Source organism: Equus caballus, chromosome 1 (assembly GCF_041296265.1).
Source record: "Equus caballus isolate H_3958 breed thoroughbred chromosome 1, TB-T2T, whole genome shotgun sequence".
Classification (NCBI taxonomy): Eukaryota; Metazoa; Chordata; class Mammalia; order Perissodactyla; family Equidae; genus Equus; species Equus caballus.
The window spans coordinates 28,496,596-28,514,348 of NC_091684.1; the positions used below are offsets into that span (position 1 = coordinate 28,496,596).

Sequence of the window (17,753 nt, forward strand, 5' to 3'; positions counted from 1 at the left end):
AAAGCCCAGGGTACTGTGCGTCGGAAACGCGACGCCCCGTCTCGTAAACTAGGCGGGTCTCCGAAGATGACTGGCCGGCTAACCCAGGCGCAAGGCCTGCTGGGGTTGTAGTTCCTCGGAGGCGAGGTCGAGCCGCTCCCTGGCCGCCCTGTACCGGCGGCTAGACTGCGCATGCGTGTCAGTGGCGTTAGCGGCGGACCCGGCTGGCAGTTCCTTCCTCGGAAGGAGAGATTCCTCTGCCATGGAGTCCTACGATGTGATCGCCAACCAACCTGTCGTGATCGATAACGTGAGTTGCGTCTTTCCTATCTTTAAAGGGACTTATGCTCTCCTTCCCGCAGGGACTGCTTCCCGGGGTTCAGCCTGGGCCGCCGGCTCTTTGTCACTGGCCCGGCCTGTCAGGCGGGTTCAGCCGCCGCCGCCGTCTCCGCCCTCCCCCAACCCATAATATGCAGGCAGGGCGGCTGGCCAGCAACCATGGGATGGAGAACTTTGGGGTGGGTAAAGGGAAAAGCTGTAGTCCGGGCCAGGTTCTTGGGCCCTTGGCTTGAGGGGCCTTAACCGCTGTGAGCGCCCGGCGCCCATCCCCTCCCCAGTTTCCGATAACTCTATTGGCTGCTGTAGCTGTCCATCTTGACCGGTGACCCCGCCTCTGGGCCTTGCCGGATGAGGGCAGCCCTCTGCAGTGATTGGCTCACGCCCCTGCCGTTCTTTCAGGCGGCCATAGTGTTTCCTCTCTTTAAGGGGCGGGGCGGTGCACGAGGGCTGTGGGGATTGGCTTCGGGGTTTCCCAGTGTTGGGGCCTGATGGGCTAGGGCCGGCCCGTGGATGCAGAAGGGATAAGTTTCCCTCCGTCCGCAGCCGGTCCGAGACTTGGCGGTGTATCTGGGTGGGGCCCGAGAATCTGGTGCCAAAAATGGCCATAGGATTTCGGTTATTTCTGTGATTATAAATTATACCGTTAATAAAGGTCGAGAAGAAAGGAGAGTGACAAAGCAAGCAGGGAGGTACCTTCGTCTTCGGAACGCCTAGTTACTGGGAGAAAAATTTCAGGACACAGTATTTGCCAGGCGCTCTAGCGCTGACGGGGACGTTTGACATACGTTCGAATTGGATCCTCACAAAACCTAGGTGGATGGTTAAAGCAGGAAGTTTAATCCTTGTTTTACAAATGACAAAACTGAAGCGCGAAGAGAGAATGTGAGCCCAAGGTCGCACAGTTGAGGTGCCCTAAATCCAGTGCTTTATCCGTTAAAATGAAGAGTGACAAATGGAGAGAATCTAAGTACTGCTCTTATTTTGAGTGGAGGGGTACAATTGTAAAACAACTATTTTACATTTCTGTCTTCCACTCGAAGGTTTGGTTCCACCAAGATTGGTTGATACCTTTTCTGTGCCCCTTCTGAGCCCCTCGATTTAGGCAAAACTCAATTCCCTGTCCTAAGCTGACTGTCAGATGCCCTCTGTTGACCTAGTCCTTGGGACACCTTAGGCACGTTGCAGGGTTCTTGCATTGTATCATCTCGTTTAAGCGCCTGGTAGGTAGATAGGAATGACTACCCCGGTTTATGCAGGAAAGTGAAGCTTGGAGAGGTTAAACAACAATATTCAAACTACCTGGCTTATGAATTGAGTACCCAAGGTTCCAATTGCGACTGGGTTCCAAGTTCCTCACTTTTTCCAAGGAAAGGTGCTTTTTTTGTTGTTAGCTTTCCTTCTCTCCAGGGATGTGGCTTCTGCCTTGAAAAGCAGGAGGTTGAACTCAATGAGACACCTCGTTTTGGGAAGGACTTTTTTTTGTCTCCCTCACTAGACTATTAAATCCTTCTGGGGAAAAATGGTTTTCCTTCATTTTTCGTTACTCTTCTCTTCCCCACCTCACTCCACACACACACTACCTAGGGCCTGGCACCACTATGTGCTCAATAAATCTTTTTTCATTGGATTGATGGGTGGGTGGATGAATGGTTGAGTAGCTCTATCCCATTAACAAAGATGTCCCTAAATAAAGACAGGATGGGGGCAATGGGGACCCTAGTTAGTTACTGCAGAGGGTTGAGCAGAACTCCTTGCTCTTTGTGTTGAATTTCAGAGAACACTATCTCTGTCTTCAGTCAGTTTGTGTGTGCGTCATCTGCCTTTTTCTTAGTTTTAAAAAGGAAAAAAAAAAGAAATTAGCCATTTCCTGTTTTCATCAGCGATGCAGAAGGAGCAGTCTGTCCATCCCACCAGGTCCTTTGCTTCTTGAATTGCTGCTGGCCACTAGTTCCATCTCCATCCATTTTCTTTAATGTCACTTAAATTAATGCTTCTTAGTCTCCTCTTTCTCTTTCTTGATAGTGTATTTGAAAGGCATCAAATCAGTGGTGAATTTTCAGTTTTAAGATTTAAAGAATTGACTTGTTTTTTTCCTGGGAAAACATTTCCTTTATTATGCCAATAATTCTGCCAAAAGGTGAAGTAGGAGAAACTTAAGTAGTTTTCCCATTAGAATTTAGTGAGCATCTGCCACATTTTTGGATTTCAGGCCTCAGGTAGTTCTTGCTGTTTGACATTTAGAGAGTTTTGTTTTGTTTCAAAGTGAAAGAGGGATTGGAAAAATCATTTGAAATATTTGAGCCAACTCTTTATGATAATAATGTGTCTCTAGCAGATTTAACAGCTCCATAGTTTAACATGTTGCTACAATTTTATTTTCTAGGCTAAGGAGAGTGTAATTAAAAGAAAGAAGAACAAAGAAAGCAGGGAAAAGAGGGAGGAGCCCTAATATCAGTTCACAGCCTTTCACAATTATTGACCACTCCTTTCATCCTAGTCTGGCACCAAACCAATTCTCAGAATTTAATGAGGAAAATGGAGTGGGGGAGGTGTGCACACTTTAACGACAACAATAAAGTGATAGGTATTTTTAAAAACTAAACATAAGTCATTCTTCCCAAAGGCATATCACAGATAGTAACACAAGAGGAGGGCAGCTCCCAGGCCACATTTTGAGGACCACAACACTGATCAGAATACTATGTTTATTCTGAAGCTGAAATCTTTGCTAAGATCCCAAAGGCTAAGTTCTGTCCTAAAATGAATCAATATTCTGGTCAATCTTAAAACTGTCTTTGTGGGGACTATGTGGGCCTAAATGCACAAACAGTATTAGATCTTTACAAGTTCATCAATAAGGTCAGTGTTTCACTGTTTTGGGGGCATGTTATGCTGCTTTAGCCACCTTTCTAAAAAATGAGATACTTTAAACATACAGAAATATTCAGAGAAGTATATAGCAAGCACCCAAGTAGCATGTGTCTACCATTTTTAATAAAAGTTGACATTTGCCATATTTGCTTCAGATTGTTTTTTAGAAAATAAAGCATTACAGATATAATTGAAGACTCTTTGTACCCCTCCACAATCCTATCCTTTTTTTCTGTTTCAGAAGTAATCCCAGAAGCAAATCATCATCATGAAATTGATGTGTTCCTTTCCATCCATGATTTTATGGACTATGTATTTTATTGTGTGTGTGTGTGTGTATGTGTAGTATTTGTGTTTTGAATTTTTACTTAAGTGCTATCATCTTATTTGCCAGCTCTTCGTTTTATTATAGAAAATTTCAAACAAAAACAAAAGGAGAGGGAATAGTATTAGTATAACAAACATACACATATCAATCACCTAGCTGTAACAGTTATCAACTCCTGTCCAATCTTTTTCTTTTTCTTTTTCTTTGTTTTTTTTGCTGAGGAAGATTCGCCCTGAGCTAACATCTGTGCCAATCTTCCTCTATTTTCTATGTGGGTCGCTGCCACAGCATGGCTACTGACAAGTGGTGTTGGTCTGCGCCGGGGAACCAAACCCAGGCCACCGAAGCAGAGCATGCCAAACTCCTGTCCAATCTTTTTAACCACATTCCCACCCACTTCCCTCTCCTGCACTCTTTTAAAGATGTAATCAGTATATTATTGTCAAACCTAAAATAATTAACAATAATTCCTTAATATCATCAAATATCCAGTCAATATCCAAATTTTGTTGTCTCCATTTTTTTTTTAAAGCTTGTCTATAGCTCTTAAAATCTGCTGATTCACTTAAATTGTTTTTTTTTTCTCTTCTTCTCCCCAAAGCCCCCCAGCACATAGTTGTATATTCTAGTTGTAGGTCCTTCTGGCTCTGCTATGTGGGATCCTGCCTCAGCATGGCCTGATGAGCAGTGCTAGGTCCACACCCAGGATCCAAACTAGCAAAACCCTGGGCTGCTGAAGCAGAGCAGGCAAACGTAACCACTCGGCCACAGGGCTGACCCCTCACTGAAGTTTAAGGAACACTAGAATTAGCTGAGGAGATGAAGTCACTATATTTAACACTGTCACTTGTCATGTGACCTTCAGGCTATTGGTTATCCAACTTCAGCAAGAATCCATTCCCAGCTTGATGGAAAGGGTGAAGAAGAGGCGACTTGTTGAGATAGCTCACTGTTCAATTATGTGTATTTTGAGAGCCAAGGATATGCTTCACACCAAGCTAGGTGCCCTGAGGGTAAGAAAGAAACCAGATGCTATGTGGAACAAGAAACATGCTGAATTAGTTGGTGAGAATGCCTAGAATAGGGTTCTCAAACTCAACACCTGCAGAGGCCAAGCAGAAACATTAAAAAGACGCAGGAAGAGGGTAGCCTTAAAGACAGTGTGAGGAATCTGGAAGGTGCGTTGAGCATGACTGACCAAAGGGCCAACTGCTTCTCATTTCCAACCAGCTGTCCCCAGACAGGAATGCAGACCCAGTGTTGCCAGATCTTCTGATTTTTCAAGAGAAATCAGAAATATTAAATTTCATATGCAGTCGCCAGTTTTTAACTGTTGAAAGTTAATGTAAAAGTAGTTTGTGGTCTATGGAGATAAAAAGTGGAATAGTAGTTGCCTAGGGCTGGTGAGGTTGTAGGATGGAGAGTGATTGCTAGTGGGTACAGTTTCTCTTTGGGGTGATGAATAACCTCTAAAATTAGGTTGTGGTGCTGATTGTACAGCCCTGTGAATATGCTAAGAACCATTGAATTATACGCCTTTAATGAGTAAGTTGTGTGGTATGTGAATTTTATCTCAATAAAGTTGTTTTTTAAGAAGTACTTTGTGAGCCAAACAAAATATGTCTTTGGGCGAAAATGAGCCACCAATGTCGTAGACTCTTGAGTCTCCACCTCTCAGCACCCTTTTCCCCTCCGTGAAATGGGAGATAAATAGCCTCCTTCCCAGCATGTCAAGAACAATCAAGAGTGCTTAGGAAAGGAGCTGGCCCTGTGGCTTGGTGGTTAAGTTCTCATGCTCTGCTTTGGCGGCCCAGGGTTCGCAGGTTCAGATCCCAGGCACAGACCTACACACCACTCATCAAGCCATGCTGTGGTGGCATCCCACATACAAAATAGAGGAATACTGGCACAGATGTTAGCTCAGTGACAATCTTCCTCACTAAAAAAAAGAGTGCTTAGGATAAAGGTTGCCCAAGCCACAAGGCCAAAGCCAGCAGGTACTGGGAGAACCTTGCTGAGAGCTTTGCTAGTTCTTTGCCTGCATCAGAAAGAGAATGGTCAGTGGTGGCTGGCAGCAGACTTGAGTCTTCAAAAATCAAATATTTAGTGAGACTACTTTTTCAAGAGGCCCCGACAAGGTATTCGTTTACTTGGTTTTGCCAGAGTGAATAACAAAGAATGGCAGCTCATTTGCCAGATACACAGTTCCTAGTTACAAATACCGTTAAAGAAATTGCGGGGGTGGGCCCCGTGGCGGAGTGGTTGGGTTTGCACGCTGTGCTGCGGCAGCCTGGGATTTCGTGGATTCAGATCCTGGGCGCGCACCTGGCACCACTCATCAGGCCATGCTGAGGTGGTGTCCCGCATGCCACAACTAGAAGAACCCACAACTAAAAATATATACAACTTTGTAGTGGGGGGCTTTGGGGTGAAGAAGGAAAAATAAAAAAATAAAATAAATCGCAATGAGCCTCTTATATACTCTCATGGTATGGTTGAGCACAATAGAGGCAGCTCAGCTTCCTGCCCCATCCCCACCTATTCTTCACTCAACTGCTGGCCTGGCAGGCCAGCTCATGGGGCTGCAGGGACAAGCTGGGTCTGGTTCTACCTTGTGCATCATTCTTAATGCTGCCTTCACCTTCCTGGCACCACCTCTGCCTGGGGCTTCTGGAATTCCAGCTGCTCATTCAGATTCCATACTTTCGGCTTCATCTGCCAATCATTTGAGCTTGATTTTAATTTTAGTCAGCCAGCATCTGAGTACCCTGTAAATGCCAGGTACTGCTGATCTGCAGAGTCTCTGACCTCGAGGAACTTGGGCTGAAAAGAGACAAAAATGCAAACCATAAATTCAAATAGCAGAATGAAATGCATGCTACCTAGTGGGACAGTAATGGTGATTTTTTGAGATAGTAGGAAGAGGATAATTAATTCCAACTGGAGATTATTCTTCAGGAGGAAGGCAGTGATATTTGAACAGGGCCTGTTATACTCTTGCTGGGAAGGACAGAGAGGAAAAAAATGAACCTAACATCTTAACCTGCTTTGTTACTCAGACTCTAGTCCTTTTGCTAGTAAACTCAAAATGAAATATCCAGGAAAATCACCTCTTAAAGATATCCAAAGTCTGAAGTACAGCTCTCATCTTTACTTTTCTTGTTTTCAACCTCTGCCAGGAGATCCAATTAGTCTGTTGACATCACCACACCCAGAGAAGGCGGTGAGCAATTACGGGAAGCTTGAGCTAACAAGTTCTCGGAGTTCTCTTGTACAGTGCTGTTCTCACTAACCATGTCGCCGAGCCTGCGGGTTTGCAGTAGGATGGTTCTCCCTCCTTCCCCATCTTTCAGCTCAGTTTACAGCTGCACCTTTTCCAGGCTCCTTGCTCTTCTGCCCAGGCTGATGAGTTTGCACATTGTCTCTTGTTTTCTCTCTTTTCTGTTGGCAGAGCTTCCTGCTGTCTTAGAGAAGTGGCTTGCCCTGCTCTCCCGCCATACCACTTTCCCTGTCCTTCAACCACTTCTTATTTCCTCCCTCTGTCTTGCCAGAGTCCGGCACCCCCCCTTCTCCTATACAAGAACTGGAATGAGAGACAGAGAGGGAACCAGGGATGTTGCTGGGAAGCCTTTGGTACAAAGATAACCTTGGCTATTTAGCGTCTCCCCATGTGTTTACTGCTTGCTGTGTGGGTTCTGGAAATATCACACTCCACCCCAGGAGAAGTTGACTGGCAGCAGGAAAAGGCTTGCCCCAATTACCTGTGCAGCTGCAAACCTTGTTGGGGTGGAAGGGCAAAGGTAGCAGATGTAGGGGTAGAGGGAAGGTTAAGAAGGAAGAGAACGGGGTGTATCTGCAAGCAGTATCAAGCCTCGACATCTGTCCTGCATGGAGTTGGTATCTGTGTCTAGAGTCAGTGTTTACTTTGGTTGGGTCCTGGGTGGTACCAGAGATGCTGGGGTGAGAAGTCAGATTCTTTGCTAGGCACCTCACCCAACATACCAAGGACTGGAGCAGCAGAATTGTAATCTTGGGTCTCTTCTCTTCTCAGACAGTGCTTTAGGCTTCCCTGCTCTTTACCATCAGGAGACCAATGAGTAAAACAAAGCATAGTAACAGAACAAAACAGCCCCGACAAACACCCTGCAAAGCCAGTGCTCTGCCCCTGCAGTGAGAACCAGACACTTGTGTTCTTTGATGCTTATAGGGACTTTCCTTTTCTCTCGTCAGGTTTTCTCTTTTTCTTCTCTTTTTAATATCATTTTTAATCCCAAAGTAAAATATGTTCAGTGTAGAAAAGTCAAAGAATACAGAAAAATCAAATAATATTTTGAGTGTACGTTGAAAGTTCTCACCATCTCCAATCCCACATCCCTCCCTGTGGCGTACACTATACAAATGCTCAAAGAAATGGGTACATTCTTCACAAATATAAGGTTTCTGTCTTTTTAAAATAAAAATGGAGCCATATTGTATGTATTGTCTGAGGTATATCTCCTCTTGTTTTTGTGATACTTCTGACGTCCCTTTCTCTCTCCTCTCTCCTCAGGGATCTGGTGTGATTAAAGCTGGTTTTGCTGGTGATCAGATCCCCAAATACTGCTTTCCAAACTAGTAAGTCATTCTGTAGCTTAGCCAGAAGCTTGGGAGGCTTGTCAGCTTTGTTACAGGGTCAACCCTCCATCTTTTAAGGAGAAGGGGTCTCTCTTTTGGGTCAGCCTTGGTACTCAAAACAACCATGAGCAAGGGACAGGAGCTGGCTTTTGGAATAACCAAAGGAAATAATTGCCTACGTGGTACAATTTGAGAGGCACAGGCAAGAGACCTCTTTTTTAAGTTTGATTTTATCTGACACCAAAAATGTTATCATTGGTGACTCATTGGTTTGGATAACTGCCTCTTCCTGGCCTCTTTTTAAAATCCTCCGATCACCCAGGATGGGTTTAATATTAAACCGTCCCTACCGTCTTAGTGAGAATGAGTTTCTCAGTGCTTGCCTCCTAAGGCAGAGAGCCTACAGGCAGCAGAGGGGCATGGGTGCCTGGAGAAGGGGCTTAAAGCGGGAGAAGAAGGAAGAAGGCTGTCTATCGCAGCGACAACACCGCAGTTTTCCTTCGTGGAAGTCCTGGGCCAGGGGCTAAGGACACTAAAATTGTTTGAGTTACCCATTCATTTAGAAATTCTCGTTTCCTTGTCTCTCTTGGTCTGCACATACACTGGGGAAAGAGAAGAACTAGAGACAGTGAATCCTCTAAAATTTTTTTAATAATGTAAAAATATAAATATAATAAAAATAGGAAATAATAGACAAATAAATTAATACATGTTCATTGTAGAAATTGCGGGAAATGCAGAAAAGTAGAAAGAAGAAAATCAAAGTCAACTCTAACATCACTCCTTAAAGATAATCACAGTAGAGCTGAGTATGTTTCTTCCCATCTGAGTATGTACGTCTGCGTATCCTTCCTGTGTTCTGCCGTGAAATGAAAAGTGATGGTCCTCCCCGTTCTCTTTTGTAGTGTGGGCAGACCTAAGCACGTTCGAGTCATGGCGGGAGCCCTCGAAGGTGACATCTTCATTGGCCCCAAAGCCGAGGTAATTCCCAGTTCTATTGAAGAAGCCTCAAGCCAGCAGAAGACCTTCATTACTCCCCACGTGGGCAGTGTCCCAGCAGTGGGACATAGCATGAGTAAAAGGAGCAATTTCCTCTTCAAATCTCCCCTTTGGTTCTCTCATCCTAGGCCTAATCAGTTTATTTATCCCAGGAGTGGCCTGTTGTTTTGGAGAGGAAACAGCTGGAACCCCACTTTGGGAAACAGAGACCAGTCTAGAAAACAGCTTTTGCCTTCCTTCTGTATTGTCACTACCTTGCCAATGTTCAAATTGACTGGCTTGGTTATTTTTTTGGCAAGAGGTATTTGGAGAGAGATCTTGGCTGGGATACCCGGGGATGAGTTAATTAGCACAGTTTGGCAGAGCTCTATGGCATCTTCTAGAAGCAGAACAACAGAATCATTGTTGCCAACCTTGGCTGCAAGTGCTGAGGCCCAGAGTTGGGAGCCAAGAGGTTATGTCCTGGGACCAGGCAATGAGAAGGGGGCCTCCTGTCACTTGCCCTAGGGGCACCTGAGGGCCCATGGAAACGCAGAAGCCCTCAGCTTTGCCAGCTGATTGGGCGGTGAGAGCAGTTTGCAGCATACCATTTAGAGACTTGGAGAATGGGTGCCCCCCCCTTAGCCCTGGGTAAGGACTATGGGGTGGGAAGTCCTAGTCCTGAAAGAGCAAGGTCCACTGGGCAGCCCGGCTGAGAGGCTGGCTGCTACTGTAAGTCCTGCTCTCTGCCCCCAGGAGCACCGAGGGCTGCTCTCCATCCGCTACCCCATGGAGCACGGCATCGTCAAGGACTGGAATGACATGGAGCGCATCTGGCAATATGTCTATTCTAAGGACCAGCTTCAGACTTTCTCAGAGGAGGTGAGGGTCCTGTGCCCAGGGCACCCCTGTGTGGTGTGCGGAGCTGGGCAGAACCCCTACCCCAGAGATAAGCAGGATGACAATGATAACTGCCAAGAGTGTTTGAGTCTTACTATGTGCCAGGCACTGAGCCACGTGGTTTTCAGACATGTTCGCAGTTAATCTTCACACCATTCCTATGAGATGTAGGTCGTAGTATCTCCATTTCACAAACAAGGGGACAGAAGTTCAGAGAAGCCAGTAGTATTTCCAAGATCACCCAGTGAATAAAGTGGTAGAGCTGGGGTTCAAACCCGTGTCTCTCAGACTTCAGAGCCTATGCTCTTTAACTCCTAAAGAAGTAACTCCCAACTCAGAAACAAAAGAAGTTGTATACTAGGTGTGTCAGAATTTACAGGGGAGGGATATGTTCTGTTTTTAAAAGTGCATTCAATATTGAAATTTAATTTTCTATTTTGAATTTTTTTAACTGTTTTTTATCATAATAATTCCAAATTTGGAGTTTAGCAAAATCTTCTCGACACTTGGAGATACACAGTAGATACAGGGCCAATATAAGAATCTTGGAGAACAAGGAGGGGAGTAGGGAGTGGAAGCGAGGACAGAATGAGACTTTAAAGAGGGCGTGAATTTAGAAAGTTGAGAAACTGATTTAGGCAGGGGTAGGTGACAGACCCAGCTTGCATTTTTTTTGGAGGGAGGCTGACAACTGTGCCCTCCCTGGGCTCTAGCCAGCCACACAGGGGCTTCTCTTCCAGTACTAATGAGGGGTGGGAATCTGGCCTCACCCTGATTGCCATCTGGGCATCTTTCACCAGCATCCTGTGCTCTTGACGGAGGCACCTTTAAACCCGCGGAAAAACCGAGAACGAGCTGCTGAAGTTTTCTTCGAGACCTTCAATGTGCCAGCCCTTTTCATCTCCATGCAAGCTGTGCTCAGCCTGTGAGTAGCAGCCTGGCTGGCTAGCCTGGCCCCTCACGGGGGAAAGTAGGTTCTAGTTTCTGCCTCTCCTTTGAGTTGGTTCTGAGCAACTTGAGCACCCGCGCTAGGGCAGGGCTAAGATGGTGGGAAAAGGACTGCTGACACTGTCTCCCAGTCTGGTACTCTCAGCAGGTTTGGCACCCAAGGCTCTCCACTCGGCCTGCTGGGAAGGCCCCTGTACTGTGTTCAGACATTTATTTAGTGCCTACTTGTGCCAGATACTCTGCAAGGCTGGTGATAGGGTTGTGACGAAGACACCATCATGGTCCTGTTCTCACACCCCTGTCATTCCTGTCATACTCCCAGCCTGCCTCACACCAGGGTTAGGTCTATTGTCGAGACTGTACGTTGGTGACCTGCAGATGGGATGTATTTGACCCCATTAAAAGTTTGTGGGCTAGCATTTAAAAATTGGGAGATTTCCTGCCAAAATTCAAATTTCTGGCTTCTCTGAAAAAAATGTGAAGATCTGGTAATGCTAGGCCTGCATTCCTATAGGGCAAAACTCAGTGGGAGCTGAAGCAGCGGTCGCCATTTGAGATAAGAGCTTGCAAATGTGACTTCCCCACAGTCTGCTCCATTCCCTGTTGTCCTCCCAGCATGAAGGCAGAGTGTTGCTTGCTGTTTGTCAAACACTGTGGGTTTTTTCCCCTCATATCACAGAAATACTATCTGTACCCTTGTCTCTACCAAAAGAGAAGAAAACTAAGGACAGACCTAGAGGGCCATGTGGGAGAAAAGCTAGTTTTTTGTGGAAGTGGAAATATTTTTATTTTCCTTTACTTGTTTACTTTCCCTGCCTGGCCCCTGTAGGCATTTGGGTTTTTTCCTCTTGTCTAAAGTGTAAAAACTGCCCCTCAGGCCTTGTCCCAGAAGCAATTGAAGGGCAGGCCATCTCTGAGATTGGAAGGCCCGCTCCTCTGGGAGTGGGGGAGGGAGTTTAGAGAGGCTCGGCTCCTTCATTCAGGTCTTTCAAGGCTTGCTTCAGTGCTCCGGCTTCCTTAGTCCTCAGTCCAGTCTGAGGGCCCTGGAGAAAGGCGGGCCCCAGCTTTAGTTTAGCTGACATTGGACTCTGAAAAGAAGTGAGTTTCTTCCCAGAGTGAGGAGGCAGGGGTAGTGATGGTTTGCCCCCTTTGCTTCAGTTATGCCACAGGCAGGACCACAGGTGTGGTGCTGGATTCTGGGGATGGTGTCACCCATGCCGTGCCCATTTATGAGGGCTTTGCCATGCCCCACTCAATCATGCGCATCGACATCGCTGGCCGAGACGTCTCTCGCTTCCTTCGCCTCTACCTGCGTAAGGAGGGCTATGATTTCCACTCATCCTCCGAGTTTGAGATTGTCAAGGCCATAAAAGAAGTGAGTGCTGCCCCATGGGCCCAGGGATGGGATGGGGAATGGGAATAGAGCAGCCAGGATGTCTATGACCTGGAGTGAAGAAAGGCGAAGCTCCTGTCCTGGGGGTCTCGGGTCAGGCTCTGTTCTCCCCAGCCAGGCCTCCTGGCAGCTGTGTGATCCTCCCCCGGGGCCCCCTCACACCGACAGATTCACCTTCCCGAAGGGCTGCCCTCTTGTGGGGGAAAGGGAGCTGTTTCTATTTCTTAACCTGGGTGATGGGTGCATGGGTATTAGATATTTTATATTTTATGTACATATATTCTTTTATATCCTTGAAGAAGTCAGAATACATTTTTCTTTTGAAGTAAACTGAATCCTCCTGCCACCTATGGCTCTAGGGAAACCTCTGAGCTGGGTAGGCAGGACCCAGAACATGTGAGTAGTAGAGAAGAAAGGTGCCGCACTCTGGACTAAAATTAGGTTATGGTCTTAGACCCAGATCCAGAGAGCCGAGCTTCCGTGCTTGCCCACCAGGAAGGTGGAACAAGTAGGAAGTCATATCCAAAATGCCAAGCAGTAAAGGCCGGCAGAAATCTGCCTGCTTCTCCCTGGGGCAGTAGCTCTAACAGCCTTTAGGGCAGTCATCATGGATGCACACATTTCTGCAGCAGCACATCACTGCCCTGGGACTTTGACCAGGTAGGTGCCAGGTTTCCTGCCTGCCTGACTTGCCCTTGGTTCTGCAGAGAGCCTGCTACCTATCCATAAACCCCCAGAAGGATGAGACACTAGAGACGGAGAAGGCTCAGTACTACCTGCCCGACGGCAGCACCATTGAGGTAGGCAGCTGGACCAGTCCCCAAAAGCTCTGGGCCCAAGCAGAACTCCCCATGGGGAGGCTGGAGTCAGATGTATCCATCCTTATACAGCCTCTGCCTGGAGCAGTGTAACTCTTGAGCAGCACTGTCTCCTGCAGAGATAGGCACCAGGGACTTGGCTTCTCCTGTGTGGAGGGGAGGAGGCACCAGAGGCATTTTCTTAGGTCAGGATAGGATTAGGAAGAGGGGTGGTAAGTGCTGTCCTTAACCACTTGGCCACAGTGTAGGGCAAGTTGCCTCTCCCTGGGCCTCCACTGATAGGAAGAAATTTCTATGAATGAGTGAATCCATGTATTAATGTCAAAGGTCTCTTGGCTGGAAAATGCCAGAGCTAGGATTAAACTAGAAGCTTCTTCTCTCTAGTTTCCCAGGAGCCCTATCTTTGTTCCTTGAGACCCTTGACATACAAGGTCTTCCCTGAGCCTGGCCTTCATAGCCACCTGGTTACTAAGATATGGGCAGAGGGGCCTCTTCCATTCCCACCCCAAAAGGGACCTTGGCCCCAGTCCCAGCCTCTGAAGCTTGCCCTCCATCTTGCAGATTGGTCCTTCCCGATTCCGGGCACCTGAGCTGCTGTTCAGGCCAGACCTGATCGGTGAGGAGAGTGAGGGCATCCATGAGGTGCTGGTGTTTGCCATCCAGAAGTCTGACATGGACCTGCGGCGCACACTTTTCTCTAACATTGTCCTTTCAGGAGGCTCCACCCTGTTCAAAGGTTGGTCTTTGCTCTCGGGGCCCTTCCCCAGGAAGCTTCCAGATCCTGCTGGACCCAGACACCCAGAGAATTGACTCGAGATTCTCTTTTCCTGTCCATTCAGGTTTTGGTGACAGGCTACTGAGTGAAGTGAAGAAACTGGCTCCGAAAGACGTGAAGATCAGGGTAGGAGCATGCTGGGGGCTGGGGCTGGGTGTAACTGGGCCTCCAAGGGTCTGGAGTGCCCATGGTATGGCCTCCCCTCCAGCTTTGCCCAAGCTTTTCGGGCAGCCAAGCCTATACAGGCACTGCCAGATGGCTCCCTGCTTCCACGCTCACCCTGAGGTCTGCCAGAAGGGAGGACCCATTCTCACTCTCCCTCTTCACAAAAGGAGGGCATGTCTGATACCCAGATGTGGCAGGGTGCTAGGCTCAGGGCCCCACATGTGGTCTTTCAGGGGGACTAACAATGACAGGAGATTGGCTTTTACTGCTCCCCTGTGACACAGTCCAACATCTTAGTGACGGCTGAGGGGAGCTAGCCTGGCTGAGGAAGGAGGGATCCTAAATGAAGGATTGTGGCTCCTGCCATGGAATCTGCTTCCCCTTTGCCCCTCACAGAGCCGAATCTTGCCCCCAGAGAGCCCCAGTTTCCCTGGGAACTATGGATACTTAGGGCTGCTGGAAGCTGTCTTCTCCAGATGAGTGTCAGGCTGGTCACAGTACCGCCCAGAAAGCCCACAGAGTCCAACAGGGCCATAAGTTAAAGCCGGTTGTGTGAAATATATCTATTGCCTTGGGCAGTGAGAATTGGCCATAAAGATGAGCCTTGGAAGGGAAAGGGAGAAGGGAGGATGAAAGTCTCAGGTTCCTCTTTCCACCCACCCTTGCAGATATCTGCACCTCAGGAGAGACTGTATTCCACATGGATTGGGTGAGTAGCTCTTCCGGAAATAAGAGCGGAAGAGGAAGCAAAGGCATTGATTACCCCTCACTACCCCACCCCTTTAAAGAAAGGCCTGATCTAGTTTGGCCCCATGGGGACTGGCTGCCTCCACCAATACCCACTCCCTCCCTCTCTCTCTCACGATGTTCCTTTGGATTCCCTCCACTCCAGGGGCTCTATCCTTGCCTCCCTCGACACCTTTAAGAAGATGTGGGTCTCCAAGAAGGAGTACGAGGAAGACGGTGCCCGATCTATCCACAGGAAAACCTTCTAATGTTGGGACATCATCTTCACCTCTCTCTGAAGTTAACTCCACTTTAAAACTCGCTTTCTTGAGTCGGAGTGTTTGCGAGGAACTGCCTGTGTGTGTGAGTGTGTGTGTGGGTACGAGTATGTGTACATATGCGAGTGCCGTGTGGCCCAGGGAGCCCAGGGCCCAGAAAGGACGATGAACTACCCACGATGGTGATGGCCTGAGGCCTGGGGTTGACCACTACCTGGCCCCTGGCAAGGAAGAGTGCCGGCAGAGGGCCCCACTCCTTCGCCAGCTGGGCCTTTGTCTGGTTGTGTGGGACTATGTTTACTACCATAGGGAGACAGAGAGGGAGGTAAACCCAACCCCCGAGTGACCTTGCTGCTGTCCATCCTAGGCTGGGCTAGCCCCACCCCCACTGCACCCTCAGGGTGCCCTGAGGCCCAAGGCAGCTGCTTCCTCCCTTGCTCATCATTCTGCTCTCGATGCTTCTTGATCGTGGACTGAGGACGGGTGCCAGGGTTGAGTTCTGTCTGGTTTTGTTACAGTTTGGGTTTGGGAGGCTGGAAAAGCACTCCAGGAGTTACTGAGACTCTGGGGTGAGGAGAAGGCAGGATGCCCTCAACTTCCCCTGGGGACCAGGACCACACTGGGCATTTGAGAAGGGCAAGAGTCGCGCTACTTCTGATTGGCAGTGGAGTCAGTGCTCTAATTCCCAGCCCCATCCAGGGGGTCTCAGGAGAGTTTGAGAAGCCTGTTGGCCCCAGGCCCTCTTAATTGCTTTCCATCCATCCTTGGGCAATGCCATCTTCACAGTTTTATTTATTGAAGTGTTTGTTCAGTATGGGGACTGGAGCGAGGGGGCTCATCACCTCCTGCCCACCAGTCACCATGTTCACACTAATGTTTACAGCACCTAAGCTTAGCGTAGCATCCAGGGCCCTGCCACTCCTTGCTAATGGGGAACTGACAGTATCCATAGGCCTCAGGACCATTTGGGATCGGAGGCTACACTCAAAGTCACTCCCATAGCCTCTTTCTTTCTCTGTCTTCTACTTGCTCACTGCCCTGGAATCAACAGGCTGGTTGCTGGTTGTATTTTCTGAAACAGGAGGTAGAATCACTCTTTGGCAGAGACCCCTAGCAAAAGAGGGGTATTGGGGATCCAGCCCCCTTAGGACTGGAGAAAGAGCCTCAATTAACCACGTTGCCTTTTCCCACTCTAGCCAACCCAGTGGGGCTAGACTGTAGAGGCAAAAAGGCCCCCTCTGGGCTGACTTGTGCCATTCTAGACTTTGGACTTGTTTGGTTAGAGTGGGAGGGGGTCAGACCAGAGTGCGAGGAGCTCATGGGCTGAGACTCATCTTTCTGGTCCAGTGGGGCCAGGTGCCGACCCTGGACTGGGCTGGCCTAGCAGTGGTCCAAAGGCTCCTCAGCCCAGATGGTCAAAGCTGGGGCTAGCAAATCTTCACCGGCACCCTCATCTGTAACACCAAGACCTGCCCCAATCCCAGAGTCCAGGCAGTATTCTCCCCCATGCCGTCCAACGACCAAAGGCCCTGCCAGGTGTGGGCCGCAGCAGCAGGTGTGTGTGAAAGCTATGTGGCGACCCGCGGACTGCAGTGTGCTTAACCAGATCACCTCCCTTCTCTTAGCCCAAGCCTGTCCTTTGCACAGCCTCGCACAAACCACATTGCCTGGTGGGGCCCAGTGTACTTAAATAAAGTCGTTCCCATAGACACGTCGGCTGGTCATCTGTACACGTTGCTGGGTGGGAAGGCCAAGCTGCAAACCCTGAAACTGAGGCAGTGACTGGGACTGGTCGTCCTCTAGAGGGCACTGTTGCACCAGCCAGACTTGTCCAGACCTTAGCCTAAGTCCCAGCGGTCAGGTGGATGCAGAAAAGAGGGTGTTCAGGCCAAAGCCCAGGTTCAGGAACTGAGGGTCCCAGTCCTGTGTACACACTCAAGCCCACAGATCAGACTTCATCCCGAATAAAGGGAGCCACTCTTGACATCCCTGAAGTCAGAGGCTCTTAAAACTTCCATGTGGGGGCCGGCCTCGTGGAGAAATGCTTAAGTTCACGCACTCCACTTTGGCGGCCCAGGGTTTCACCAATTCGGATCCTGGGCGCGGACTTAGCACTGCTCATCAAGCCACGCTGAAGCGGCATCCCACATGCCACGAGTAGAAGGACCTACAACTAGAACATACAACTATGTACTGGGGGGCTTTGGAGAGAAGAAAAAGAGGAAGATTGACAACACATTGGCTCAGGGCCAATCTTTAGGGGAAAAAAAAAAACTTCCATGTGGACAAGAAGCTTGAGAGCTTATTAAGATGCAGTTCAGATATTCTGATTAATCAGTCCTCCATTCTAAACCTGTATGTTGCGGGGTGGGGATTGCCAGGCACTTTGCAAATGTTAACCTATTTGAGCCTCCCAACAACCCTATAAAGTGCAGGTATTTTTATCATCCACTTTACAGGTGAGGAAATAGAGCCACAGAAAGATTATGTCATTTCCCAAAGCTCTGCCCTACATTAGCCAGAATTTGAACTCAGGCAGTGTGGCCCTAGAGCCTCTTATTAGCCACTGTGCAGACCCTCAAAACACCATTGGCCTAGAGCAGTGGTTCCTAATTAAGGACAATTTTGCCCCCCAGGACAC

At 48.3% G+C, this 17,753-nt stretch overlaps 1 protein-coding gene across 2 annotated transcripts; it reads left to right on the forward strand.

The window, feature by feature from the left end:
- Positions 1-64: 64 nt before the first annotated feature.
- ACTR1A (actin related protein 1A) lies at positions 65-16,821 on the forward strand. 2 transcript variants are annotated; one of them, XM_003363429.5, is made up of 11 exons: positions 65-289; positions 8,067-8,131; positions 9,037-9,112; positions 9,866-9,991; positions 10,810-10,934; positions 12,116-12,332; positions 13,058-13,150; positions 13,730-13,904; positions 14,008-14,069; positions 14,777-14,817; positions 15,001-16,821. In XM_003363429.5, exons 1-11 carry the CDS (start codon positions 242-244, stop codon positions 15,101-15,103), a joined length of 1,131 nt encoding a protein of 376 aa, XP_003363477.1. In that variant the 5' UTR covers positions 65-241; the 3' UTR covers positions 15,104-16,821. The 2 variants fall into 2 exon arrangements, with proteins under 2 accessions (XP_003363477.1, XP_023496043.1); XM_023640275.2 differs by lacking the exon at positions 8,067-8,131 and having other exon boundaries at positions 99-289.
- Positions 16,822-17,753: the final 932 nt, after the last annotated feature.

Excerpts from the sequence above, each read along its gene's own strand:
- ACTR1A (XM_003363429.5), top strand. The coding sequence starts at position 242 with ATGGAGTCCTACGATGTGATCGCCAACCAACCTGTCGTGATCGATAAC. Across the intron at positions 8,132-9,036 it reads AAATACTGCTTTCCAAACTA|TGTGGGCAGACCTAAGCACG; the intron begins GTAAGTCATTCT and ends TCTCTTTTGTAG. Across the intron at positions 14,818-15,000 it reads CTGTATTCCACATGGATTGG|GGGCTCTATCCTTGCCTCCC; the intron begins GTGAGTAGCTCT and ends CCTCCACTCCAG.